General features: G+C 46.3%; 1 protein-coding gene across 3 annotated transcripts; it reads right to left on the reverse strand.

Annotated features, from left to right (window-relative positions):
* Positions 1–17,101: 17,101 nt before the first annotated feature.
* LOC125514400 (heterodimeric geranylgeranyl pyrophosphate synthase large subunit 1, chloroplastic-like) lies at positions 17,102–22,922 on the reverse strand. 3 transcript variants are annotated; one of them, XM_048679713.2, is made up of 8 exons: positions 22,477–22,922; positions 21,675–21,767; positions 21,254–21,328; positions 21,042–21,097; positions 20,791–20,851; positions 19,453–20,536; positions 19,131–19,361; positions 17,102–17,577 (listed from the first exon to the last, which is right to left on the reverse strand). In XM_048679713.2, the coding sequence occupies exons 5-6, from the start codon at positions 20,800–20,802 to the stop codon at positions 19,481–19,483; spliced, it is 1,068 nt and encodes a 355-aa protein (XP_048535670.2). In that variant the 5' UTR covers positions 20,803–20,851; positions 21,042–21,097; positions 21,254–21,328; positions 21,675–21,767; positions 22,477–22,922; the 3' UTR covers positions 17,102–17,577; positions 19,131–19,361; positions 19,453–19,480. The 3 variants fall into 3 exon arrangements, with proteins under 3 accessions (XP_048535670.2, XP_048535671.2, XP_048535672.2); XM_048679714.2 differs by lacking the exon at positions 21,042–21,097; XM_048679715.2 differs by lacking the exons at positions 20,791–20,851; positions 21,042–21,097.
* Between the last annotated feature and the right edge of the window lie 4,863 nt (positions 22,923–27,785).

Genomic DNA, 27,785 nt, shown 5'->3' on the forward strand with positions numbered 1-27,785 from the left:
TGCCATGAATACGTCATAACTATGCATTTTTCTATCAATTGTCCAATAGTAATTTGTTTACCAACCGTATGTTATGTGTTCAGAAGAGAAACCTCTAGTGAAAATTATGACCCCCGGGTCTACTTTTATCATATTATAAAAATAAAAAATATCTTGCTGCAATTTATTTACTTTGATTATTTTGCAATTTATCTATCTACCTATACAAGATTTAATCCTTACAGGTAACGAGCTCAAGGGGATTGAAAACCCTCTTGCCCGTGTTGGATGCAAGTATTTGTTTTTGTGCGTGCAAGTGTTGTTCACGAGGCTTTGCGTGATTCTCCTATTGGTTCGATAAACCTTAGTTCTCACTGAGGGAAATACTTATCTCTACTGTACAGCATCTCCCCTCCTATTCGGGGAAAATCCCAACACAGCTCACGAGTAGAACCCAACAAACACACCGCGAAAGAAGATTACATCGGATATTACTCCGAGGAGAACACTGTATTGAAGATCAAAGAGAGAGAGGAATCCATCTATCTAATCACTATGAACCCGTAGGTCTGTGGTAAACTACTCAAACATCATCGAATGTGCAACAAGGTTGATGTAGAAGCCCTCCGTGATCGATTCCCCCTCTGGCAGAGTATCGGCGGAGGCCTCCAGATGAGATCACGAAAGAACAGAGGCTTGCAGTGGTGAAATAATCGTTTTGAGTCTCGCTCGGGTGGTTTTGGGATTTTTGGGAATTTATAGAAGTGAAATTAGGTCAAACGGAGCTACGACGGGCCCACAAGCTCAGGTGGCGCGCCCACCCCTCGTGTGAGCTTGCAGCTCTCACGTATATCTTCTGGCCTCCTCCCGAAGCTTCTAGAGTCCCTTCTGATTCAGAAAAAATCACCGTAAAATTTCATCATGTTTGGACTTCATTTCGTATTGTTTTTCTTTGAAACAATAAAATAGCAAAAATAGGAACCATCACTGGGCACTGAGTTAATAGGTTAGTTACCAAAAATGATATAAAATTATATATAAAGCATACAAGATTGATAATATAATAGCATGAAACAATTAAAAATTATAGATATGTTGGAGACGTATCATCCAGTTGTCGGTCTCACCACCAAGAGAGAGAGAGAGAGAGAGAGAGAGAGAGAGATGGAGTGGGCTCGCTCTTGCAGGGCTGCTGCCCTAAACAATGCACTTGGACGAGAGATAGTGATGGGCCAAGCTAGATGGGTTTCTAGACTGTGAAGGCTTTAGGTATTTCTGTTTTTCCTTTTTGAATATTTAATTTGATCATAAAACCAAATCTATTCCAATTGGAAATTTCAACACAATAAAACAAATAAAATATTTGAATCTTAGGATAGTATTTCCAGCTCAAATACTAAGTAAAATACATATAATATTGTTTACAAATTTTATTTTGGGCTTTATAAATGTTCCCTAAAACTTAACTTAGGGTTAAAATAATTACCAAAATATTTTTTAACACCAAACAAATTTTCAAATAACATTAAAAAATTCCAACTATTTTATATTGAAGGTGCCATCTTACCTTCTCTCATTTAATTTTCTTTGCTGGATTTGTTTCAAATAATGAAATCCAAAATGAATATTTGGGAAACTCCTTTCATTCCATCTCATTTGAATATTCAATAAATCCAAAACTTTCAAATCTTATTCAAATTTAGCTAAGAACAAGCATCAGAAGCAAATTTTTGATTAATCATATTTAAATAATGACATTCGTAAATTCTAAATTTTGGGATGTTACACTATTTCTGTAAGGGTTTTTCTACTAGTGTTGCCATCAGTTAGTTCCACAACAACAAGACGAGGCTAAATATGCAAAATTGTGAACTAGCGAATTTTTTATGAGAAAAATCTCGACAAAGAACTCAACAATAATATTTTATGTTTCAAATGGGTATGTATCTTTCCTACTCTATTTCTCATGCGCGTCCAACATGGACCAAAAATAGAAAAATAATAAGATGACTTGTATTGGAGGAAAGTAATAGGGGATGTAACAGATCTGAAGTACATAATTTGAGCCCAATTTGATAGGGTTGAGCTACATACTCCACATATTCCACATCTTAATATGGCAAAGTTTTAATCCCACGTTGTCCTTATAATTTTGTCTCGCTGAATGGTGGCGAGACTTTGTTTCCCCGATTAACATGGGGTCTCCTCGGTAATTTCTTGACGTAGAATTTCTAGGGAATCTATAATTTGTATAGTATAGACGTGTCAAAAAAGTCATGTCACTAATCAGTTTGTTCCAACTGGCTTTTATGCTCCTAGAACTATGTCTCCCTTAAGTATGTATGTGTTATATGTGAGCTAATTGGGCACGACTATAGCCACATGTTTTGCGCCAACACAAATTTGCAAGAAGGCATGTCTAACAAGAAAGCTAGGGTGATGGTTAGTGCCGCAGTCACCACAAAAGACTTAAATCTGCCATGTGTGAGTGCTGCCCGAAAAAATGTCCAATCTGGATGGATGGATGATCTTGTAACTTTGAGGACTGCAACCTATGAAATTTCTGGAAGACGCCATTGTCCATAAATGATTACCGTTATTTTTTTTTAGAAAAGAAGGACGACCCCCGGCCTCTGCATCTGGGCGATGCATACGGCCATTTTATTAATTATTGACATAAGACCGTACAGAGTCATACAACAATAAGTCAAAAGCCACCAAAACAAGTAACAACTGTCGCTATCTCTATCCAGTTGATGTAGGGGCGCTGAAAGTCTGGGCCTAATACCAAACAGACCACGCAGCCAAACCTAAACATCTAAAGACTTGAGGTCCCACTCAGGACGCCTGCCTGGTATGGGCACCCACCAGTCCGGCGTGCTTCTCAACCAGGACCCCTACCGGGTATGAGGCCGCCGCAGCCGCCTGCCACCAATCCATCTTCAGAGCTGTACTGCTGCACCGACCTTGCCAGGCCTATCTGCCATCAACGCCACCATGACGCCAGACAACTTCCACCTCCTGCACGAGTCCATCTCCGCGCATCAGACGCCGAGTCTCCACAGCGCCACGCCGCCGAGATCCGCCACCATCAATATATAAGATGAAGCACCGCTTGTGACGCCCGGATAATTAAGCTACAGTAACTCTCTACTAATGATGCCACGTCACCACGCTCACTGTTGATAAACTCGCGTTGAATCAAACTCCGTTCGAATTCAAATTTTAAAATGAAGTCAAACAATAAAAGTTTTCGAAAATCAAAACTGAAGTGTTCTAGAGGTGACATATAATACATAGGTAATTATGGTGATGAAGCCACATTTTTATAAAATATGTAAATGCTCCAAAATAAGTAAAACATTGGCTATAACAATTGAAATAATGCCTTCTATAATTTTTAAATTGTTAAACTATTCTATTTGGGGGCCCAACCTTTTTGTGGCAGAGGGCTAGACCATGACACTAATTTAGGAGTTAAATACAGTATTTTACAAGACTATAATAAATCAAAAACTAAGGTAAAACGAAAAAGGAAAATAAGTAAAAAGAAAAAGAAAACACAAATAAACAAAAACCAAAAGAAACAAAAGGAATGCCCGTCGCTGGGCCTCGGCCCAGCTGGCCACTGGGCAAGCCAGGCCGGCCCAGCCGGCGCCCCCCTTAACGCCCACTCCCCCTCGTGAGCGTGACCTAGATCGGGTCAACCACCCCCCCACTCCACTCCTCCCGCACGATCCCACCCCGCACTCCCTCACGATCTCCTACGCCCACCTCCGTTGCGCCAGAGCCCTCCCCCGCCGACACCTCGTAGTACCCGCCCGCCCGCCGCTGCTCCCGGCGGCAAGGCGAGGCTCCCCGCGTCGTCGTCGCCAGCGCCCCCGTGCTGGCCCGCAAGCATCACCACCTGCTTCCGCCCCTGCAACACGCCCCTGTCGCTAGCGCCGCGGCTGCTCCGCGGCTCCCTTGGTCACGCCCGGCCGGCGCCTGCCAGCGCGCGCTCGCCCAAGCCGCCTCCTCGCCGGAGAGGGACGGATCCCGGAGGCCCCGTCACGGATCCGGCCTCCCTCGCCTTGCTCCCCTCGCCGGAGTCCCCTCGTCGACCGACGCCCCCTCCTCCGACACCGTCGGCCGCAGCCGCTAACCTCGTCGTCGATCCGCTCGGCCCCAACATCCTCCGGCTCCATCGAGCACCCTGCCGCTTCCGCTGTGAGCCTCCGTCCCTCCACGGCCTTTTCCCTCTCCTCCCCATGCCCTCCAGTGCCGGTTGTCGCTAGCTCCGCCGTAGTCGCCGCCTTCCATTGCCACCGGCGCTATTTCGGCCGCCCCTAGCTTCAGACGAAGGCACCCTCGACGCGACGCCTCACGCTTATCTGTTTGGCACCCGGGGCTGCCCCTTTTGGTCGCCAGAGCCACTGGCTTCGCGCGGCGCCGCCGTTCACTGAACTCGCCGTCGGGCACGCACACGTGCACACACGTCTGGCAGTGGGTTGACCCACTGACGTGTGGGCCCGCCCGGATTAACCATTCCCTTAACCACCTAATTAGAACCTAATAAAACTGTTTAGTTGAGTAACCGAAAATGACATGTGGACCCATTTCATTTAAAAGCCTGTTTAAAAATATCTATGTCAATGACATGTGGCCCTCCACTTAATCTGTTAAATTAATTAAATTGTTGATTTCCCCTGTCTCTATGACCGCCGGGTCCCACCAGCCAGTTTGACCAGTCAACGTTGACCTAGTCAACTGCTAACTGGACTATTGACTTTGACCCTGACCCCACCCGTCATACACTGTGGCTAGCACTGCATTATGTGGCAAAAGTGTTACTAGTTAAATTTGGAATATAAATAAATCCATAAATTGAATAAACCTTTGAAAATTAATATAAAATAAATCATAGCTTGTATGGAAAAACTTTGTACATGAAAGTTGCTCAGAACGACAAGACGAATCTGGATACGTAGCCCGTTCGTCAGTCACACATCCCTAGCATAGCGAACACGCAACTTTACCCCTCTGTTTCATCTGACCGAAAACGCGGAACACCGGGAATACTTTCCCGGATGTTTGCCCCCCTTCACCAGTATCACTTACTACCGCGTTAGGTCACCTCTAGCATCGCGCCTTGCCATGTCATACTTTGATTGCTCTGTTATTTATTATGTTCCCCCTCCGTTACTTCTTTCCGGTAGACCCCAAGACTGCCGGCGACCCCCAGTTCGACTACGGAGTTGACGACCCCTCTCTCTTGCCAGAGCAACAGGCAAGCCCCCCCTTTGATCACCAGATATCGCCTACTCTTCTCTATACTGCTTGCATTAGTGTAGTGTAGCATGTTACTGCTTTTCGTTATTCCTATCCTGATGCATAGCCTGTCCTTGCTACTACTGTTGTTACCATTACCTGCTATCCTACTGCTTAGTATAGGATGCTAGTGTTCCATCAGTGGCCCTACACTCTTGTCCGTCTGCCATGCTATACTACTGGGCCGTGATCACTTCGGGAGGTGATCACGGGCATATACTATATACATTGCACTGTTACATTACCTGTGATACTGTTCGGAGATGGGGGCTGAAGGGGCAGGTGGCTCCATCCCGGTAGAGGTGGGCCTGGGTTCCCGACGACCCCCGACTGTTACTTTGTGGCGGAGCGACAGGGCAGGTTGAGACCACCTAGGAGAGAGGTGGGCCTGGCCCTGGTCGGCGTTCGCAGATACTTAACACGCTTAACGAGATCTGGGTATTTGATCTGAGTCTGGCCATTTGGTCTATACGCACTAACCATCTACGCGGGAGTAGTTATGGGTATCCTGGCGTCGTGGTATCAGCCGAAGCCTTCGTGACGTCAGCGACTGAGTGGCGCGCGCCGCATTGGATCGTAAGCTCGCGCTTGTATTAAGGGGGCTAGATCTGCTTCCGGTCGCGTTCGCAACGTGCAGGTGTGCTATGGGCGATGGGCCCAGACCCCTGTGCGCTTAGGTTTAGACCGGCGTGCTGACCTCTCTGTTGTGCCTAGGTGGGGCTGCGACGTGTTGATCTTCCGCGGCCGGGCATGACCCAGGAAAGTGTGTCCGGCCAAATGGGATCAGGCGTGTTGGGGAATGTGATGCACCTCTGCAGGGAAATTAATCTATTCGAATAGCCGTGATCTTCGGTAACAGGATGACTTGGAGTTGTACCTTGACCTTATGACAACTAGAACCAGATACTTAATAAAACACACCCTTCCAAGTGCCAGATACAACCGGTGATCGCTCTCTCACAGGGCGACGAGGGGAGGATCATCCTTGGCCGAAGTCGAGTCTAGACATTGCAAAACTTTTACTAACATGGCTGTGCGGCCCATGGGCCCACGTCGCCATTGGGTGGTATTAGGATCTTTTACTTCTCGATCTTTACTCCGGGATTCTGAACTCTCTTCTATTCGGGCTAAATAATTTTTTACTAAAATCTAACTTTAGGTTCTCGAAAATACTTTCTCTCGGAGAGCCCCTTCAGTCCAGATGATCGCCGACTGCACTAGAATATTTCGAAGATACCCTCCGATTCTCTCGAGACCTTGTGTCCGTTGCTTTTGCAATTCTCTTCCACCGAAATATCCCTATGGATAAATACTTACACCTGTCGTTCTTACTTTTATTCCCAGTTGATCTTGTTATTACAAGATAACCCAAAATTCTCTATAATGTTTCGAGTATACTTTATGCCCACTGCCTTGCAGTTCCTTGCCACCTGAATACCCCTACGGATAATTCTCGCACTTATCGAGTATCCGCTCATCCCCCAGTTGTTCATGTGTTTCACAATGGTCATCGAAATACTATTCGATCCTCCAAAATCCTTAGTAGCTTATTGCTCTGCAATACTTGTCTGCTTGCATGATGGATGCTTTCCATATGTCTGGCAATATTCGTTAGTATCCTTAGACACCGTCATTTTGATACCTTTGATTCAACATGAGTGCGAATGCACGCAATCATCAGTTGATCCTTCTAAATTATCTTTCCGGCTCAGACATCATTTTAAACATGAGCTGGTTCTCAACAAATCCAATTGCCGTCGATTGTACCCCTAAGGCTATTCAACTTATCCATCCCTAATCAGAACATTGCTTCTGATCCCTTGAATTGAAAATCATAATTCCTTTGCATTTGTGCTCTGGATTAGTCAGTTGTTTCCATAATCCAATGCCTTTGCATTGTTACTTCCTCTGGTTGTGTGCCGATGCGCACGTCGGCTCTGTTATGGACCGGCAGATCCTTTAATGGATTTTATCCGACAGCGTCCTTCATATTCAATGACCTTGTGAGCCTTCCCTCGGATACATAATGCCTTTGGTAAATGGTATCATCTACTTTCTCAACCTTGCTCTACTTTCGAGCTTGTAATATTTACTCTTGAAACTTGTGGTATATGTTTCTAAGAAGCCCCTATGGGTTGAACATATGCCTTCTCTAAACTGTGTGAACTCGAAAGCTTTCGCGAGTCATACACCTCTGGTATTTTGCCAGATAAAATTTCAAACACTACAACTTCTTCGAAAGTGAGAAGTGAATGAAAGGTTATGCATTGGAGAAGTGGGAGTCGACCTTTAACCTTGTGTTCATGCCCATGGACACGATGTAGATCTTATAATTAAAGCTTCTCTTAAATTAAATTATTCCTTTGGTATAAGTTCATCTTATATCCGGGATCTGGCCTTTGCAATTATGGTTCCGACCATATTTTCTCCTTATACCATTTCTCGGACAAGTTAAAGCACTTGTCTTTTGCTAATCAATACACCAGTCCAACCTCTACTTTGATCTATTGTCGAGTATTACCCTTTGGTATCTCGAGAATATCTAAGAATTGTGTTGCATCTTATGAGTTCTTCATCAGCTATCATTTCTCACCGATTCCAATTTTTCATGGGTACTGAGACGTTAGTCGCTCAAGAACACCATTATGTGAACCGATTCCGCACTCTGGTTCGATAACTCTAAGTAATCTTGGTTGCTTACGAGTTTAATAATCCTTCAAGTCATTCCAAGCCTAATCGACTATATCATTATTGTGTTGATTTTATCGATGCTACCTGGTTCTTAATCCCGGAGCACAACTTCCGACGATGAGCTAAGCTTACGTCGATCTTTGTCATCATATCATTTCGCTTTGGACAACAAGCTTGGTTTGGAGTTTGTGTCATACCCTTGGATCCATTAACCTTTCGCTTCATCATTCCTTTAACTTGATGTCATCGCCGATCGATTACATCTTCGTGGAGCCTCTCGACAAAATTTGTCGTGGTCGTCAAACAACATTTTGATTCCTTCCAGAATATCAACCAAATTGATGATGACAAGTACCATCCTTGTCCCTCGATGATTTGTGTTATCACCGACAACATTATTGCTTTCCCTCCAACACAAACTTGTTCGTGTTTTGTGTTATACCTAGAGACCCGTGCTATCCAGCAATTATTCTTCTTTACCTTGGAGTATTACCATATTTTATGTCAAGAATGTCGTGAGAATTTCACCACCTCCTCAGAATTCTTGATACAGGTAATACTTATCACCATCACCATTCCTTCTTGGTCCTCGTGTTGTTCCTAACCGGAATACCGACAAATGAACTATAATGTGTGAATTCAAAACTTCTGGCAACCCTATTGCTTTGAACCAATGTTTGCTCGTGGATGTTCTCCTCGAGCATACAACATTATATCATTTGATTTGACAAATGTTATCTCCTTGTTCACATAAGTGTGGAAATCCAGCTTTTGCAAATCTTGAAGAATTGTTGCTGAGTCCATCAGCCACCTCCTTATCCTCTCCTTGGTTTATTGATGAACTCTTGTTTCGGAACTCGCTTGCATAGTTCAATTCCCGAGAATCTTACAATGTCATCTCGACAATTTGTGTTGCACCTTTCTTCTCAGGCATCCTAAGTCTGAGTTATCCTGACGGCCATCGATCTGAACCTCGGTCAGATATGATGGTTGGAACATAATTTCAATAGCTATAACATTGGTTCTTATATGACCCGGTAAGGTCATGTCATGCCTAGCACACCTGGCCGGAGGACCTATTGTTATAGTTCTTCCTTTTAGCAAGATTAGCCATTCTTCCATTAGGAAATTGTAAGGCTTATTCTATAAGTTGATCCTGATGGATGCTGGTGTATCCAAAGTTCGACCTTTGCTTGAGGGCCATGTCAATGCTATCTCGAAGCATGTCGTTGGTACTTCAATCTTCAAAATGCTAAATTTCCTTTATCAATTATCCAAACATCGCTGTATGGGTAATGTCATGAAATTTCTCTCCCCTTACCTAAATGGTATTCTACTTTCTATCCTATCATGGATATGATACTCTGCTTGTCCTTGGGAAGGATATACCCCTGAAATATGTGTTTAAACACATTTTTCCCTTTCCATTGTTCTGTATAACCTGATGATCACATTTTCCTTTCCATTGGTTTGTTTGACCTTTTCTTGTGATCTATATAATCTAAGCAGTAATAATTCACTGCTTATGTAAACACCTCGGTGTACAACTCTGTCAGTGAGACCCTGTTTCTACTATTGATGACTTTCCGGTAACCGCCGACGGACGAGAACTTTGCCTATTGGTCCGCCTCGTTCAACAAGCAGGAAAATGGTTCTCTTCGTCCCTCGCCCTTGGTACCGTTGTTGTTGCCGACATAACTGACAGGCTATCCTCTGACATGTCTGCTTACATGATCGTGCGAGACATTACCCCCCTTCCTACTTTCGACCACATGGTGGGCCCATAACCCACAGTTCCACAAGATCGAAACCTGACTCCCATGTACACCCCCTGTTCCCAAGGTTGTTCCTCGCACGTGACCTCGCATGTAATTCACGAGCCACCTTCAGTTCTGATATCGGACACAATACTTATTCCCGTTGTTTTGACCCTTTCACGCCCTATAACAGACATCGAACGATTGCCTGCCCGCTCGAAACTTCCCAGGTTACCTCCTTACTTTGCTCTCGATAATTTCTTAAGATTCGATCCGAGAGTTACTTTCCGCCACCTTCCTCGATGTTGTCGACCCGATAGTCAACCTTGCCGACGTCCGTTCTCCCAGAATGCCTACCATTTATTCTTTCGTAAGTACGATGGAGTTCCTGAAGAAAGGGCGCCGACTTCATCATGATGAACTGAAACAGAGAAATGAAGACTTCAACGTAAGGGATCAACCTCTTCGAGAAGAGCAACCAAGATCGAGAAGACCCGTTAGAATTTCGTAACCAGAATTTTACCCTTAGTCCCCCTCTTAAATCTCGGGACGAGATTTCTTGTAGTGGAGGAGAATTGTGACGCCCGGGTAATTAAGCTACAGTAACTCTCTACTAATGATGCCACGTCACCACGCTCACTGTTGATAAACTCGCGTTGATTCAAACTCCGTTCGAATTCAAATTTTAAAATGAAGTCAAACAATAAAAGTTTTCGAAAATCAAAACTGAAGTGTTCTAGAGGTGACATATAATACATAGGTAATTATGGTGATGAAGCCACATTTTTATAAAATATGTAAATGCTCCAAAATAAGTAAAACATTGGCTATAACAATTGAAATAATGCCTTCTATAATTTTTAAATTGTTAAACTATTTTATTTGGGGGCCCAACCTTTTTGTGGCAGAGGGCTAGACCATGACACTAATTTAGGAGTTAAATACAGTATTTTACAAGACTATAATAAATCAAAAACTAAGGTAAAACGAAAAAGGAAAATAAGTAAAAAGAAAAAGAAAACACAAATAAACAAAAACCAAAAGAAACAAAAGGAATGCCCGCCGCTGGGCCTCGGCCCAGCTGGCCACTGGGCAAGCCAGGCCGGCCCATCCGGCGCCCCCCTTAACGCCCACTCCCCCTCGTGAGCGTGACCTAGATCGGGTCAACCACCCCCCACTCCACTCCTCCCGCACGATCCCACCCCGCACTCCCTCACGATCTCCTACGCCCACCTCCGTTGCGCCAGAGCCCTCCCCCGCCGACACCTCGTAGTACTCGCCCGCCCGCCGCTGCTCCCGGCGGCCAGGCGAGGCTCCCCGCGTCGTCGTCGCCAGCGCCCCCGTGCTGGCCCGCAAGCATCACCACCTGCTTCCGCCCCTGCAACATGCCCCTGTCGCTAGCGCCGCGGCTGCTCCGCGGCTCCCTTGGTCGCGCCCGGCCGGCGCCTGCCAGCGCACGCTCGCCCAAGCCGCCTCCTCGCCGGAGAGGGACGGATCCCGGAGGCCCCGTCACGGATCCGGCCTCCCTCGCCTTGCTCCCCTCGCCGGAGTCCCCTCGTCGACCGGCGCCCCCTCCTCCGACACCGTCGGCTGCAGCCGCTAACCTCGTCGTCGATCCGCTCGGCCCCAACATCCTCCGGCTCCATCGAGCACCCTGCCGCTTCCGCTGTGAGCCTCCGGCCCTCCACGGCCTTTTCCCTCTCCTCCTCGTGCCCTCCAGTGCCGGTTGTCGCTAGCTCCACCGTAGTCGCCGCCTTCCATTGCCACCGGCGCTGTTTCGGCCGCCCCTAGCTTCAGACGAAGGCACCCTCGACGCGACGCCTCATGCTTATCCGTTTGGCACCCGGGGCTGCCCCTTTTGGTCGCCAGAGCCACTGGCTTCGCGCGGCGCCGCCGTTCACTGAACTCGCCGTCGGGCACGCACACGCGCACACACGTCTGGCAATGGGTTGACCCACTAACGTGTGGGCCCGCCCGGATTAACCATTCCCTTAACCACCTAATTAGAACCTAATAAAACTGTTTAGTTGAGTAACCGAAAATGACATGTGGACCCATTTCATTTAAAAGCCTGTTTAAAAATATCTATGTCAATGACATGTGGCCCTCCACTTAATCTGTTAAATTAATTAAATTGTTGATTTCCCCTGTCTCTATGACCGTCGGGTCCCACCAGCCAGTTTGACCAGTCAACGTTGACCTAGTCAACTGCTAACTGGACTATTGACTTTGACCCTGACCCCACCCGTCATACACTGTGGCTAGCACTGCATTATGTGGCAAAAGTATTACTAGTTAAATTTGGAATATAAATAAATCCATAAATTGAATAAACCTTTGAAAATTAATATAAAATAAATCATAGCTTGTATGGAAAAACTTTGTACATGAAAGTTGCTCAGAACGACAAGACGAATCTGGATACGTAGCTCGTTCGTCAGTCACACATCCCTAGCATAGCGAACACGCAACTTTACCCTTCTGTTTCATCTGACCGAAAACGCGGAACACCGGGAATACTTTCCCGGATGTTTGCCCCCCTTCACCAGTATCACTTACTACCGCGTTAAGTCACCTCTAGCATCGCGCCTTGCCATGTCATACTTTGATTGCTCTGTTATTTATTATGTTCCCCCTCCGTTACTTCTTTCCGGTAGACCCCAAGACTGCCGGCGACCCCCAGTTCGACTACGGAGTTGACGACCCCTCTCTCTTGCCAGAGCAACCAGGCAAGCCCCCCCCTTTGATCACCAGATATCGCCTACTCTTCTCTATACTGCTTGCATTAGTGTAGTGTAGCATGTTACTGCTTTTCGTTATTCCTATCCTGATGCATAGCATGTCCTTGCTACTACTGTTGTTACCATTACCTGCTATCCTACTGCTTAGTATAGGATGCTAGTGTTCCATCAGTGGCCCTAAACTCTTGTCCGTCTGCCATGCTATACTACTGGGCCGTGATCACTTCGGGAGGTGATCACGGGCATATACTATATACATTGCACTGTTACATTACCTGTGATACTGTTCGGAGATGGGGGCTGAAGGGGCAGGTGGCTCCATCCCGGTAGAGGTGGGCCTGGGTTCCCGACGGCCCCCGACTGTTACTTTGTGGCGGAGCGACAGGGCAGGTTGAGACCACCTAGGAGAGAGGTGGGCCTGGCCCTGGTCGGCGTTCGCAGATACTTAACACGCTTAACGAGATCTGGGTATTTGATCTGAGTCTGGCCATTTGGTCTATACACACTAACCATCTACGCGGGAGTAGTTATGGGTATCCCGGCGTCGTGGTATCAGCCGAAGCCTTCGTGACGTCAGCGACTGAGTGGCGCACGTCGCATTGGATCGTAAGCTCGCGCTTGTATTAAGGGGGCTAGATCTGCTTCCGGCCGCGTTCGCAACGTGCAGGTGTGCTATGGGAGATGGGCCCAGACCCCTGTGCGCTTAGGTTTAGACCGGCGTGCTGACCTCTCTGTTGTGCCTAGGTGGGGCTGCGACGTGTTGATCTTCCGCGGCCGGGCATGACCCAGGAAAGTGTGTCCGGCCAAATGGGATCAGGCGTGTTGGGGAATGTGGTGCACCCCTGCAGGGAAATTAATCTATTCGAATAGCCATGATCTTCGGTAACAGGACGATTTGGAGTTGTACCTTGACCTTATGACAACTAGAACCAGATACTTAATAAAACACACCCTTCCAAGTGCCAGATACAACCGGTGATCGCTCTCTCACAGGGCGACGAGGGGAGGATCATCGGTTAGGGTTTTGCTATGCGATGCTACTTGGAGGACTTCCGTCTACTCTCTTCTACATGCTGCAAGATGGAGGTTACCAGAAGCGTAGTCTTCGAAAGGACTAGCTATCCCCCTCTTATTCCGGCTTTCTGCAGTTCAGTCCACATATAATAGCCTTATTCCAGTTGATACCAATGCATACATATGTAGTGTAGCTCCTTGCTTGCGAGTACTTTGGATGAGTACTCACGGTTGCTTCTCCTTCTTTTCCCTCTATCCCTTCTACCTGGTTGTCGCAACCAGATGTTGGAGCCCAGGATCCAGACACCACCGTCGACGACGACTCCTACTTCACCGGAGGTGCCTACTACTACGTGCTGCTCGCTGACGGCGACCAGGAGTAGTTATGAGGATCCCAGGCAGGAGGCCTGCGCCTCTTTCGATCTGTATCCCAGTTTGTGCTAGCCATCTTATGGCAACTTGTTTAACTTATGTCTGTACTCGGATATTGTTGCTTCCGCTGACTCGTCTATGATCGAGCTCTTGTATTCGAGTCTTCGAGGCCCCTGGCTTGTAATATGATGCTTGTATGACTTATTTTATTTGTAGAGTTGTGTTGTGATATCTTCCCGTGAGTCCCTGATCTTGATCGTACACGTTTGTGTGTATGATTAGTGTACGGTCAAGTCGGGGGCGTCACACCGCTCCACCAAAGTCGCCGTCCTCTAGTCCCTGGAGACCGTGTGCACCTCCAAGAATGACGCCCCCAGGGGGGAAACGACACCAGAGAGCCGCCGTCATCCGATCTACTGATCTAGGGTTTCCCCCAGAGGTAGCAGAGAGTGGCCTTGAACTTCTCCACGATGATGCCTTCAGGAAGGGAACGACGCAGACAGCGTCGCCATCGCCGGCCTTGGCAATAGCCAATGGCAGGTTTTCATCCGGGTCTGATCGAAGACCTCCATCCCTCGTGCACGGCTCGCCGCCATCCTTGCCGGGATCTGGATGATCCCGCTGCTAGATCTCAGCAAGGAGAAGCCCCCCACCGAGACCCGCCGGCCGAGCAGTGGAAGCCGAGATCGCGCCCGCAGGATCAGATCCGCGATGGATCCATGCCCGCGCCGCCGCCCCGGAATCAGCCCCGCGCGCAGCCGGCACCGCCTACCGAGGCTCGCCGCCGCGTGCTCCGCGCCCCACCACCGCTCGCCAAGGCCTGCCACCTCGCGCCAAACCGCGAGCGCCGCAGGACACCGCCGCCTGCCGCCTAGATCCACCGCCCGCGGAGGAAGGGGAGTCGGGAGAGGGAGTCCCCCCGCCGCCGCCGTCTGCCACGAGGGTTTCACCCGGCGGCGTCACCCGGCGGCGGCGCGAGAAGGGGAGAAGGAGAAGACGGCGGCGGCCCTAGGATTGGAGAGCCCCCGAGTCGCCCAGGGCGGGGGCGACGCGAGGGACCCTTGGGCTCTGGGCATTCTTAGAGCCAATCATGTAGGCCGGGGGCACATGACTTCCATCAAATTCATATGTTGCGGTCCTCTGGGCATTTGAGACAATTCTCTATTGGGCATTCTTTCGGATAGCGCACTCATATGGCAACCTCAAGTAAACACTATATTGAATACAAGTGATGAATGCACTATTTATCTATCAACGGTAGGGCAGTATGCTAAATTTAGACTATGCATGGATAGGACCAACCAAAGAAAGTCCAATACCTAAAATTTCCGTGGATGAGCGCTCTATCCTTTTCGCCTCACATTATTATAGGATGGTGTTTTTGTTTAGAACTCGTGAACTATTATTTTTTAGGGATCTTGAACTACAAATTTATGCTATCTGAAGTTCAAAAAGTTGATTTTGGGAGCAGACTGTGCGTGCGTGCGTGCGTGCGTGTGTGTGTGTGTGTGTGTGTGTGTGGTGTGTGTGTGTGTGTGTGAGAGAGAGAGAGAGAGAGTAGTTCGTGGGACACGGCTCTGGGTGGGGTTTAAATTTGGTGTTCATATTTAATTACTTGTTATGTATTTCAAGCGATCTACACGATCTTATATTTTTTTTACAGAGGGGTACAAGAGAGTACGGTTTGACCGAAACTGCATGAAATTTACAGTTTAGGGCTCTTCTCGATTGTAGGATTTTTGGTGCCCTTTTTGGTTCGTAGGAAAATGTAGAGAAGAGATAGAGGAATAGAAATTTCCTCTTGGCAAATGGAGCAAAGGAAAATGGAGGAATTCTTTATGATCTTGCTCCTATTTCTTTAAAGAGAAAAACTTTGTAATTTTACGATCAACTTGGACCATTTTCCAAAATCACTATACATGAAGTACACATCCGAGTTCTGTGGTGGCAAGAAAACAGATTATAATTTTTTTTCCTTATTTTTCTTTGAAGGGAAAACCACTTGGCACTTTATTGCGAGTTTACGAGTATAACATCCTGTAGTACATGCGGAATCGGAAATCTAGAGAAATCATCGTCCCAATTATACATAAATTTGAATCATAAGCATGCCTAGCTAAGAAATGTGCCAAATCATTAGCTTCCCTTCTGCAGTGCTAAAAACAGATTGAATTGATCTCGTGGGCATAGAGAAAGCAATCCGCTAAGATTGCGGAGTATGGCGCCAAAATATCCACATCACCTTTGCACGTTGAGATAACCTCAAGGCAATCTGATTCAACTAGCACATTTGAGCAGCCAATTTGGTTGATCAGATGAAGACCTTGGCGTAGGGCTAAAGCCATAGCAGCGCTGTCTGCATATGTGAAGGGTTATGCCTACTGACTGTTTTTTCTAATCAGTATATGTCTTGTTCTTCTAATCTTTCTTTTTTGTGCATCCTTATGTTCTACTCTCTTTTTTTGTTCCATTCACATGTTCCAATAAGACAGGATCAGTGAATTTTTTATGATTTGAGTGCTAAATTTGAACGAAAACCACAATAAGTATTTTGGATTGGAGGGAGTATAAATTAATAATTGGTGCCAATCATGTGGAGGATAAAAAAAAGAACTCTCTTATGTCAAACTACAATCACGTGGGGACCAAAAATAGTTGATCAACGAATTTCTACACAGGTAGAGCACATAAGAAATGTAAGTACTTATTCACACTTATTTTCAAGATTGTTCTTGTTTTAAATTCTATCACTATTCAGAAAAATAACCTTATGAAAGCACGTGCGAAATACAAATCAAGGATACGAGTTTTAGCCAATGGGGATAAGTGGGCAAATACATGAAAGCTCAAATGCAACAAATGGAAAAGCACATGTAAGCTTTGGTGACGATGATGTCAATTTAAATGTTAATGATTGGTCTCTTTCAAATTTTTAACTCATGCAGTTCGCATCTACTCCCTCCGTTCCAAAATAGATGACCCAACTTTATACTAACTTTAGTACAAAGTTAGTACAAAGTTGGATCATCTATTTTGGAACGGAAGGAGTACTACATACGGTAGTATTTAATGCAAACAACATTAAACTTTGCTCCCCTAAAAAAAATTAAACTTTGCAGCATACACCAAACAATCTGACTCAGGTGTCCCATGTTTCAAGAAATTCAGTTCATTTCCGAGCAGTTCAAGATCATTAGCGAGCAATGAAGATAAGTTGAAGAGATGAACAACTGCATCGAACACGCAACAGCAAGACTCCACTTTCACCATGATAATGAGAAAATACAGTGGTCTTTAATCTAGTATCATCCGAAATGATAGTTAGAAAATAATTCTGCACAACAACACACCTACACAAACGAACATAAATTGGTTCTTAACAGTTCATCACTTGATCTAATTAGTCAGTAAAGCAGCATAGCAAAACAGTTCAGCTTTCAACATGCATTATTCTCATCAGATGCACTGATCTTGTCTTAGCTGCAATTTCAGCAGCCCTCTTGGAGTTTTAGTTCTGCAGCTTTGGCACAGTTGTTTCGCCGGTGACCCTCGACGCCACAGTTCTTGCACTGAACAGGTTTCCAAGGTTGCTTTGGAACATCTCCTCGATCCGGGCAAGTCATCCTCTTGGGTCCCTGCCGCCGACAAATGGTGCAGCATCTTGTGCGCTTACTCAATCCTTCGTATGGCGCCTTGAGTTGCATGTTGTTTCACTGATTATGCAGAGCACATAAAACTGCAATTAGACTATCGTGTTGAATTTGTTTCAGGGAGAGAACGATGTGCAATCGGAAGTAACAGATGTGATCACCACATATGATAGATGGACAGGGCATGTGGTATGTGTATCACTCTGCTTTTGCATCGATAAAATTATACTGAACTATTCATAATGCTCCAGTTGGTTCTTGAATTGCTAATGAATCAAGAAAAACACTTGGGAAGGATTATGATTTTTATGTACCTCGGCCATTCAGAGGCTAATGTTGGCATTATCATATTTGTTCTACTAGAAAAAATGGTGTTCAAACCACATAAAACTATGGCAAGTTCAGCATGGTAGGTGGGGTTCTTTCATTTCAGTTTCTTATGGAGCCATATATATGTATGTATGTTGTTTCCGATATGCCTTCATTTTCAAAGCAGGATTGCAACTGTGTTGACATATATTTGATTCATCAGTACAAATAATTGCACAACGTGATAAGTAGTTCAAATGAAGTATGGAAATTTGTGGGGTTGTCTACATAAACAGCATAAGAGGAAAAATACAAGTAGAATTTTTCAGTTACAAGATTTGTTATAAATAGCTTATATAAAATATTACTATTATGATAGCGGCAGCAGCCATCGTAAGGCAAGGAGGACGACTCTCACTTTATCTCATCCGTCAATTCCAAGTTTCATTACCTCATCCGTTGTTTTATGATAGCTGCAGTTGTTTGCCAGAAATCTTGGTTATTTATGTTGTTGGTCGCCTTCCATCTCTACAAGAGCTTGAGTTCTCTATTGTAGGCTCTATTTTTATTCCGGTGTTACTCAAAGCTATATTAATAGTTATTCTAAAAAGAGCTATATTAAAACTCTGCACCTATATTCTGAAGGATGGACCATTTAAGACTCATCTGCACTTGTTTTCTGCTTTACAGTGGAAAAAAGCATGTGTCCTGCGTCAAATATCGGTAACTAAGGCAGCTTTTGTAACTCCAAACCAAAGACTATGCTCAAGTTAATTTAACCTTGATTTTGTTTCTGGGGGGAGAGATCATACTGCATTTTCAATCTATACATGCGTACAACTTAAGCTGAGCATGTAGACCCTACATACTGAAAACTTCCCAATTCTATGGGCTGTAAATTCTCAAGTTACATTTCGAAATTCAGTTATGAAGATTATTATAATTTTGGTCTTGGTTGACAATCCCTATAAACTGGAACCTGCACATATGCAGGTTGCACGATCTGCACTTGCACAATATTATTTTCCATTTTTGATTTCTAGGTTTTGTACATCTTGCCCTCTCCACCAACTTTTTCCTATCTGTTCTTAAAGATTTTGCACATGTTCTTTTTGGCTGAAGATCAAGTACACATATACTCCCTCCGTTCGGAATTACTTGTCACAAAAATGGATGTATCTACAACTAAAATACATCTAGATACATTCATTTCTTGGACGAGTAATTCCGAACGGAGGGAGTAGAAACTCATCTTCTTCAGGTTTGTGCCATTAATTTTGGAATTGGATCACTGAATACTTTCATACCTGCGTGTCCATCCAGGAGCTCTAGGTCCATCTTGCCTATGGACTGTTCGGAAGCTTGTACTGAGCCCTCCCTTTCAGCTGCCACCGCCACATCCCGCACATATAGATCTGCTGGTCAAAGCTATAGGCCGGGAGCTGAAGCTGCTGCATCCCCGCAACCGGCGCGCTGACTGGGTATTGAAGCGGCCCCATCGTACTGCACTATCACTGACCTCCTCAAGCACCGTCAATCTGCTCAGCAAGAGGAGGAAATTGCATATCAATCCCATGGAATCCAAACCGAACAGAAAAATCTGGTGAGACTAATGAACTATTGTCATACCTTTTAATTGGCCGATTGCACTGATCAATCAGTGCTGCCGGTAGGCAATGAAGTGCGCGAGGTGACGCAGAGGCTCTGTACAAGTACCGTCGAAGCGGTCTAGCTCTGCCTCAGCGCTCGCCACAAGCTGTGCCACGTACGCGAGGGTCCCGTCCATGCCCATCAGCTTCGGGTACGTTGCCTTGTCGGTCGCAATGTCCTTCCCTGCCGTCTTCCCCAGCTGCTCGGACGCGCGCGTCACGTCCAGCACGTCATCCACTACCTGGAATAGCAGGCCGACGTAACGCGCGTACCGCCGGATGCCCTCGATCTCTTCATCGGCTCCACCGGAGACGATGGCGCCGCACACCGCCGCGGCCTCTAGGAGTCGTGCCGTCTTGTGCACGTGGATGTACTCTAGCGTGGCCAGGTCGACGTCTGTGCCATCGCTGGCAAGGTCCACAACCTGCCCTGCCACGAGCCCGTCCGTGCCCACGGCGCTGGCGAGCTCTGCCACAGCACGGAGTGCGCAGTTCGCCGGCACGCCATGCTCCGTGCATCCCCGGGCAACGTGCTCGAACGCAAGCGCCAGGAGCGCGTCCCCCGCGAGCAGCGCGATGCTGACGCCAAAGACGACGTGGTTTGTGGGGCGGCCGTGCCGGAGGTGGTCGTCGTCCATGCAAGGGAGGTCGTCGTGGATGAGCGACATGGTATGGACCATCTCGACGGCATAGGCCACCGGCAGGGCAGCGGCCTCATCGCCGCCCACTAGCTCGCACGCAGCAAGCGTAAGCATGGGGCGCACCCGCTTGCCCCCCGCGAAGAGCGAGTAGCGCATGGACTCAAAGAGGCGCTCGGGGTGGCCAAGCGGCAGAGCGTGGTCGAGCGCTTCATTCACGGTCATTGCCTTGGACGCCATGTATCGCTCGAGGCTGCAGGGATCCTTGTCCTTGAACACGGTGCTGGTGCTCGTCGGAGCGCACCGTACGAGGCTGGGCGTGGATTTCTTGGCATGAAGTGAAGTGCTTCTTCGAGGAAGATGGAGCTTGAAACTGAATTTGGAGGAACTGGTTGCATTGATGTTTATCTGATTGAATGATCTTGCCTGGAGATAACAACGATGAAATGTCAGCGAAGATTAAAGAAATTTGTGCCAAAGAGACTGCATTTTAGCATAATATATAACCTATAGCACTATTTAAGGTACAGATGTTATGTTAGTACATAGAAGCTAATTTCAATTAAATATCGGCGCATTATCATATTTGAGCTAATTTCTCAAATAATGGGAGTACTAGCTTTTGCAATGAAAAGGACTCTAGGTAGTATTTGGCCACTATCGTATTTCTTCAGGAATACCTTCGCTGCCATTGTCAGGCTGAGTGGAAAGGCATAAGATGATTGATAACTCAGAATTTTTCTGTCAAAGTAAAACAATGAAAAAATTAGATCAACGACAGTGAACTGTTCCAAAGTAATCACTGGCCACATTGCAAACTAAGCCTGAATTGCTAACCAGCATGTGTGTCTTCTGTGAATATGAAACAAACCGATGTTCTTCATCAATCATAAAAGAAATCAAAAATAAGTCATGCGATGCTAGGATCTACCTCCAAATGAAGTACTATGACATTCTTATTTTCTGGCTCCTATGCCTGTCTGATTCCTGTGTAAATGCACTATATAAATTATTTGTATAACTAATAGTAAATGATTTTTATAAAGTGAGGGAATGCTGATACGAATAGGAATACTAATTTGTCGGTATAATCTATGTTTATCAACAGTCTTGTCAACCTTATCGCATAGGACAAATTCTCACCAAATGCCTGGTTGGTAGATGATTCCAGCACTAAAACAAACTGAAGGAGAGTTTTCTTCACACTTCGGTGTATACCTGAAAAATAAGACAGTATAGCACATTGCATCAGTTTGAAGGAAGGAAATTAAACATGATCAGAATTCAAAAGCTGCACCATAACAGAGACTATCATTGGTTGATCATACAGAGGTGGCGCACATGAGCGACCCAGGTGCGCCGTATGCATGTGAAACTGAAGCGAGGGAATAAAAGAACATGCATGCCAGGGATATCAGAGGAGGGTTTCACTGATCTGGATAAGGATTTTGTGCCCTTTGTTCTTATTTAAAGCTTGCATCTCTTGCATTCTCCATACAAATACTTTCCTGAAATCCAACTAGAACTGAATAAATTAACTATGGGCAGAGGAAGGAGGGAGGACCTTCGTGGTACTGCTGTTGGTACTTGCTATCTCCCCAACTTAAATTGTTGTGGCTGCCTGACGCCTCATGTCGAGCCGATTACGATTCTCCATCTGTAAACCAAAATTTGTAAATGGATACAAAAGTCAGTCTGTAAAAAATATGCAGATATGAGCATATCACTGCTTGATATAATCACAAAATGATGGCTATGAAGCAGTGGAGTAGCTGATGATGTCAAAACTCAGTCAGTATCTATTAGCCGAGACTACTATGTATTTCCCTCTGTATTGGCAATTGCTTTGTTTGACGATTCATTTCATAGCAGTGGTTCATCAGGGGGGAAAAGGTTGCAGCTCTACTGTGCATGGAAATGGTGCGGTGTTGATATAATTAAAACTTTGGTTTGATGAGGTGAAAGGGCGGCCGAGATTCATCCTGCTGGTTGGTGCTTTTGAATGCACGAAAAGCAGAGCAGCCCTGGCAATGTCGCCAAAGAGTAGCACTTAATGCTGCAGGATGAATTGAAATTGAACTCATTTTTCATTTGGTCATCTATCTATCTATCTATCTATCTATCTATCTATCAGGCAAGTGTTGTCATGCAATCTGTACTCTTATGTGCTGGAAATTTCGGAAAGGGCAACGTGGCCTATCCGTGTCTCTGCGCATCAGTTGATGTATTCACTGAAGAATTAGCAAACATGCATCATGCATCGATCTGGTCATTTAGCAATGGTAGAAACCTCGCGGGAGAAGGTATGGTCATTGGCATCGATCTTGAGTGCACTGAGTTTTGTAAACGCAGAGAAAATAAGGTACCTCATGGGAAAGGAGGAGTCGTGGGGCGGATGGCGTCGGCAGCGGCAGCGGAACGCACAGATTCGGGGGCGGCAGATGGCGTCGGCGTCGGGCGCAGCAGCCAGGAACAACTTGCCTCAACTCGAGGATTCAGGGGCCGGTAGCTGGTGTCGGCGTCGGAGGCGTCGGCGTAGAATCGGCGGCGGCGCGCCAGCAACCCCACGGCGTGATGTGGAGGGGCACACGGCGGCGTCGTGCGGCCTCGGCCGAGCGGAAATCAGCGGGCGGTGGTGGATCGGCGGTCGGCGGCAGAAGCAGGGGAGAAACGGGCCGGCGGGGCGGTGGCGCGGTGGTCGGCAAGGCTCGGGCAGCAGGGGCGGTTGGCGGCGGAAACAAGGGAGAGATCGGCGTGGATCGTGGGTAAAAAAAAAAATTTGGCGAGGACGAAGCGGTACGGAGTATTTTTTTTGACGTATACTTTATTCCTCAGATAATAGCGAGATCGTGGATGGAGTTGATCATGGAATGTGTGACCTCAGTAAGTTACAGAGTGAGATTTAATGACATTGAGACTGAAGAATTTATACCTACTAGGGGACTGAGACAGGGGATCCTCTGTCCCCTTATCTATTTTTGTTGTGCTCAGAGGGCTTATCTTGCTTGTTAGCCCATGAGGAGGATATTGGCGGAATTAAAGGTATTCTCGTATGTAGAAATGCTCCATCTATATCCCATCTCTTGTTTGCTGATGATTCCTTGATATTGATGAAGGCCAATGCCCATAATGCACACACCTTGAAGAGAATACTTACCACATACTGCAGTAGCTCTGGGCAGCAGGTTAGCACTGCTAAATCAAGTGTTTTTTTCAGTTCAAACACCAATGTCCATGTCAGAGAAGAGATTTGCAGGGAACTGGATATCTTAACAGAAGCCCTTTTTGACAAGTATTTAGGTTTGCCTACGATGGTTGGAGTGGATCGAAGTGACTGCTTCCAGCATCTCATTGATAGAATTTGTCAGAGATTGAAAGGGTGGAAGGAGAAGACTCTATCTATACAAGGGAAAAAGATCTTATTAAAATCAGTTGCACAGGTGATCCCTACTTATGCCATGTCTGTGTTTAAACTCCCAAAAGGGACTTGCAAAAATATTACTGATGAGATTGCGGGGTTTTGGTGGGGAGATAATGAGGAGAAAAAGAAATTGCATTGGTTTGCATGGTGGAAGATGTGCATCCCAAAGAGGAAGGGTGGTATGGGGTTTAGAGACCTTCACAGTTTTAACCTTGCTTTATTAGCAAAACAGTGTTGGCGACTTCTCCAGAATCCAGATTCTTTGTGTGCACGTGTTCTGAAAGCTAAGTACTATCCAAATGGTGATATTCTCAGTGCGGGCCCCAAGAAGGGTTCCTCGTTTACATGGCATAGCATTGTTGCGGGCATTCAAACATTCAAAAGGGGCTGTATATGGCGTGTTGGAACTGGCTCAAGAATTGACATTTGGCAAGATCCTTGGATACCCTCTAGTGAATCCAGGAAAGTGATTACGCCTAGAGGATGGATAATGTTGAATAAAGTGGAAGAACTAATAGATCCACACTCAGGTTTGTGGGATGAAGAACTTATTCGTTCAGTTTTTTCAATTGTGGATGCACAAAGAATTTTACAAATACCACTGAGGGTTGAGGTGTTCGATGATTTTGTAGCTTGGAATGCTATGCGGTCTGGTACTTTCTCAGTTAGGTCCGCTTACCATGTTGAATTTGAACACCAGTTCGGACACCAGTGGCGTTGGGGAGACGGTCAGGGTGGTTCTCAGTTGAATGATATCTGGAAGACCATTTGGGCCCTTGTTTTACCTGGGAAAGTGAAGCATTTCATCTGGAAAACATTAAAAGGAGTCCTCCCCTGCTTTGGAACCTTAGCTAATCGCCATATTCCGTTAAGTGCACAGTGTCCACATTGTAGGATTGGTATGGAAGATATCCAACATTGTCTCTTTGCGCGTCCTCGAGCGATGGAAGTTTGGTCAGAACTTGGCCTTGAAGACGACATTTGTCGAGCTATTTCTGAAGATCGGTCAGGACCTGTAACCATGGAGATTCTATGCAGGGCTCAAGGTGTTTCGAACGAGCTCCCAAAGGCAGAGTTGATCGCGGTTTCAGCATGGTATATTTGGTGGCAACGCCGTCAGTTTGTGAGGGGGGGGGGGTAAGCATACAATCCCCTGATCGTACAGCCACATCGATCAAAGTACTATGTACTAATTTTATCCGAGCATCATCGCCCAAATTTACGGTGCGTAAGAGGGAGCATATGTGGCGGAAACCAGCAGCGGGAATGGTCAAGATAAATGTGGATGCATCCTTTTGTTCTGAAAACATGTCAGGGGCTACGGGAGCTATTGCTTGAGGCGATAAAGGTGATGTTGTTGCTGCTGCTTGCTGGTTCATTCCCCATGTTAGCAGTGTGGACTCAGCAAAAATTCATGCAGTATACAACAGTATAGTCCTTGCACTCCAGATTGGTTGCAGCTCAGTGGTTATTGAGTCTGATAGTACAAATGCAGTTCAGATTTTCAACCAAGACGGTGAGTTCTTTGGACCAGATGTTGCCATAGTACTAGAATGCAAACAATTAATAGCAGATCTTACAAATGTGGAATGTATCCACTGCTTCCGAGAGGCCAATGAAGTAGCAGATAGCTTAGCAAAATTCTCTTTCAAAAATAGATTTTCCGATTTTTGGGAAAGTTCTATACCTGACTTTGTTTCTCACCTTATTGTAAATGACTTGGCTATCATATGAGAAATAAAGTTTTAAGTTATAAAAAAAAACTGAGAAATAAAGTCCGGGATTGAGCGCTCCCAAACATCCGAACCTCTACTTGAAAGAGAGTATTTAGCTATAGCATCAGCTACTTCATTTGCTTCACGTAGACATGCAATGATCTCGTATTGGGCAAGATCCATTCCTAATTCTTTCCCTTCAAGCATAAAAGTTGAATCTTGCCCCGAGTAATCCTCCAGGTTGAAAGCTTGAACCGCATTAGAACAATCGGATTCAATTTGCAGGACAGAGCAGCCAATCCTTGAAGCGAGATAAAACCCATTGCGAATGGCCATCATTTCTGCTGTTTCTGCTGATGCCACATGCGGTATAAACCAACCAGCGGCAGCAATGAACTCTCCGTGCTCATCCCTCGCAATAGCTCCCGTACCACCAGTCATATTTTCACAGCAGAAGGAAGCGTCGACATTGATCTTTACAACTCCCCTTCTCGGTTGCTGCCGCATGTGCTCATGTTTTCTCATAGGTTGATGCACAACAAGAGAGCGAAAGAAGTTTGTAGCAAGTACTCTGATTGTAACTGCTGTTCTGTCTGGTTCCTGGATGAATTTCTCTTTCACCATCTGTCTCCTTTGCCACCAAATATACCAACTAGCCACTGCCAATAATTCAGCCATAGGTAATCCCCCCTTGATGTCATGGTTATACATTAGGGTGCTCATCGTGGAGGAACCCGATCTATCCTGCATAGCTGATTGTTGGATCTCTTTCTTAACTCCAAGGTTATCCCAAATCTCCAGTGCACGCTCACATTGAAAGAGACAGTGTTGTGAATCTTCGAAGCCTACCTTGCATACTGAACATTGGCCAGAAACAGGTATGTGGCGTCCGGCCAGCGTTCCATAGCATGGTAGAACTCCTCTGATAACTTTCCAGACAAAGTGCTTGACCTTCCCAGGCACTCGAAGAGCCCAAACGTGTTTCCATATGTCCTGGTCTCGGCTCCCTTGTGGGCAAGACTGTTGGAAATATGCCCTAGAGGCAATAATAAAAGGATTATTATTATATTTCCATGTTCATGATAATTGTCTATTATTCATGCTATAATTTTATTATACGGAAATCGTAATACATGTGTGAATACATAGACCACAATGTGTCCCTAGTGAGCCTCTAGTTGACTAGCTCATTGATCAACAGATAGTCATGGTTTCCTGGCTATGGACATGGGGATGTCATTGATAACGGGATCACATCATTAGGAGAATGATGTGATGGACAAGACCCAATCCTAAACATAGCACAAGATCGTATAGTTCGTTTGCTAGAGTTTTCCAATGTCAAGTATCTTTTCCTTAGACCATGAGGTCATGTAACTCCCGGATACCGTAGGAGTGCTTTGGGTGTACCAAACGTCACAACGTAACTGGGTGACTATAAAGGTATACTACGGGTATCTCCAAAAGTGTCTGTTGGGTTGACACGGATCAAGACTGGGATTTGTCACTCCGTATGATGCAGAGGTATCTCTGGGCCCACTCGGTAATGCATCATCACAATGAGCTCAAAGTGACCAAGTGTCTGGTCACGCGATCATGCATTACGGTACGAGTAAAGTGACTTGCCGGTAACGAGATTGAACGAGGTATTGGGATACCGACGATCGAATCTTGGGCAAGTAACGTACCGATTGACAAAGGGAATTGTATACGGGGTTGCTTGAATCCTCGACATCGTGGTTCATCCGATGAGATCATCGAGGAGCATGTGGGAGCCAACATGGGTATCCAGATCCCGCTGTTGGTTATTGACCGGAGAGCCATCTCGATCATGTCTACATGTCTCCCGAACCCGTAGGGTCTACACACTTAAGGTTCGATGACGCTAGGGTTGTAGAGATATGAATATGCAGTAACCCGAAAGTTGTTCGAAGTCCCGGATGAGATCCTGGACGTCACGAGGAGTTCCGGAATGGTCCGGAGGTGAAGAATTATATATAGAAAGTGCAGTTTCGGCCATCAGGAGAGTTTCGGGGGTCACCGGTATTGTACCGGGACCACCGGAAGGGTCCCAGGGGTCCACCGGGTGGGGCCACCCATCCCGGAGGGCCCCATGGGCCAAAGTGGGGAGGGGAACCAGCCCATAGTGGGCTGGTGTGCCCCCCTTGGCCCACCCCATGCGCCTAGGGTTGGGAACCCTAGGGTGGGGGGCGCCCCACCTGGCTTGGGGGGCACTCCACCCCTTGGCCGCCCCCCTAGGAGATCCCATCTCCTAGGGCTGGCGCACCCCGTAGGGGGCCTATATAAAGGGGGGAAGGGGGCAGCCGCACCCTTGAGTCTTGGCGCCTCCCTCTCCCCTGCAACACCTCTCCCTCTCGTAGTAGAACGGCGAAGCCCTGCTGCGGTGACCCCTGCATCCACCACCACGCCGTCGTGCTACTGGATCTTCATCAACCTCTCCTCCCCCCTTGCTGGATCAAGAAGGAGGAGACGTCACGCTGATCGTACGTGTGTTGAACGCAGAGGTGCCGTCCGTTCG

This window comes from Triticum urartu, chromosome 6A (assembly GCF_056163025.1).
Source record: "Triticum urartu cultivar PI428250 chromosome 6A, HENAU_Tu73, whole genome shotgun sequence".
Lineage (NCBI taxonomy): Eukaryota > Viridiplantae > Streptophyta > Magnoliopsida > Poales > Poaceae > Triticum > Triticum urartu.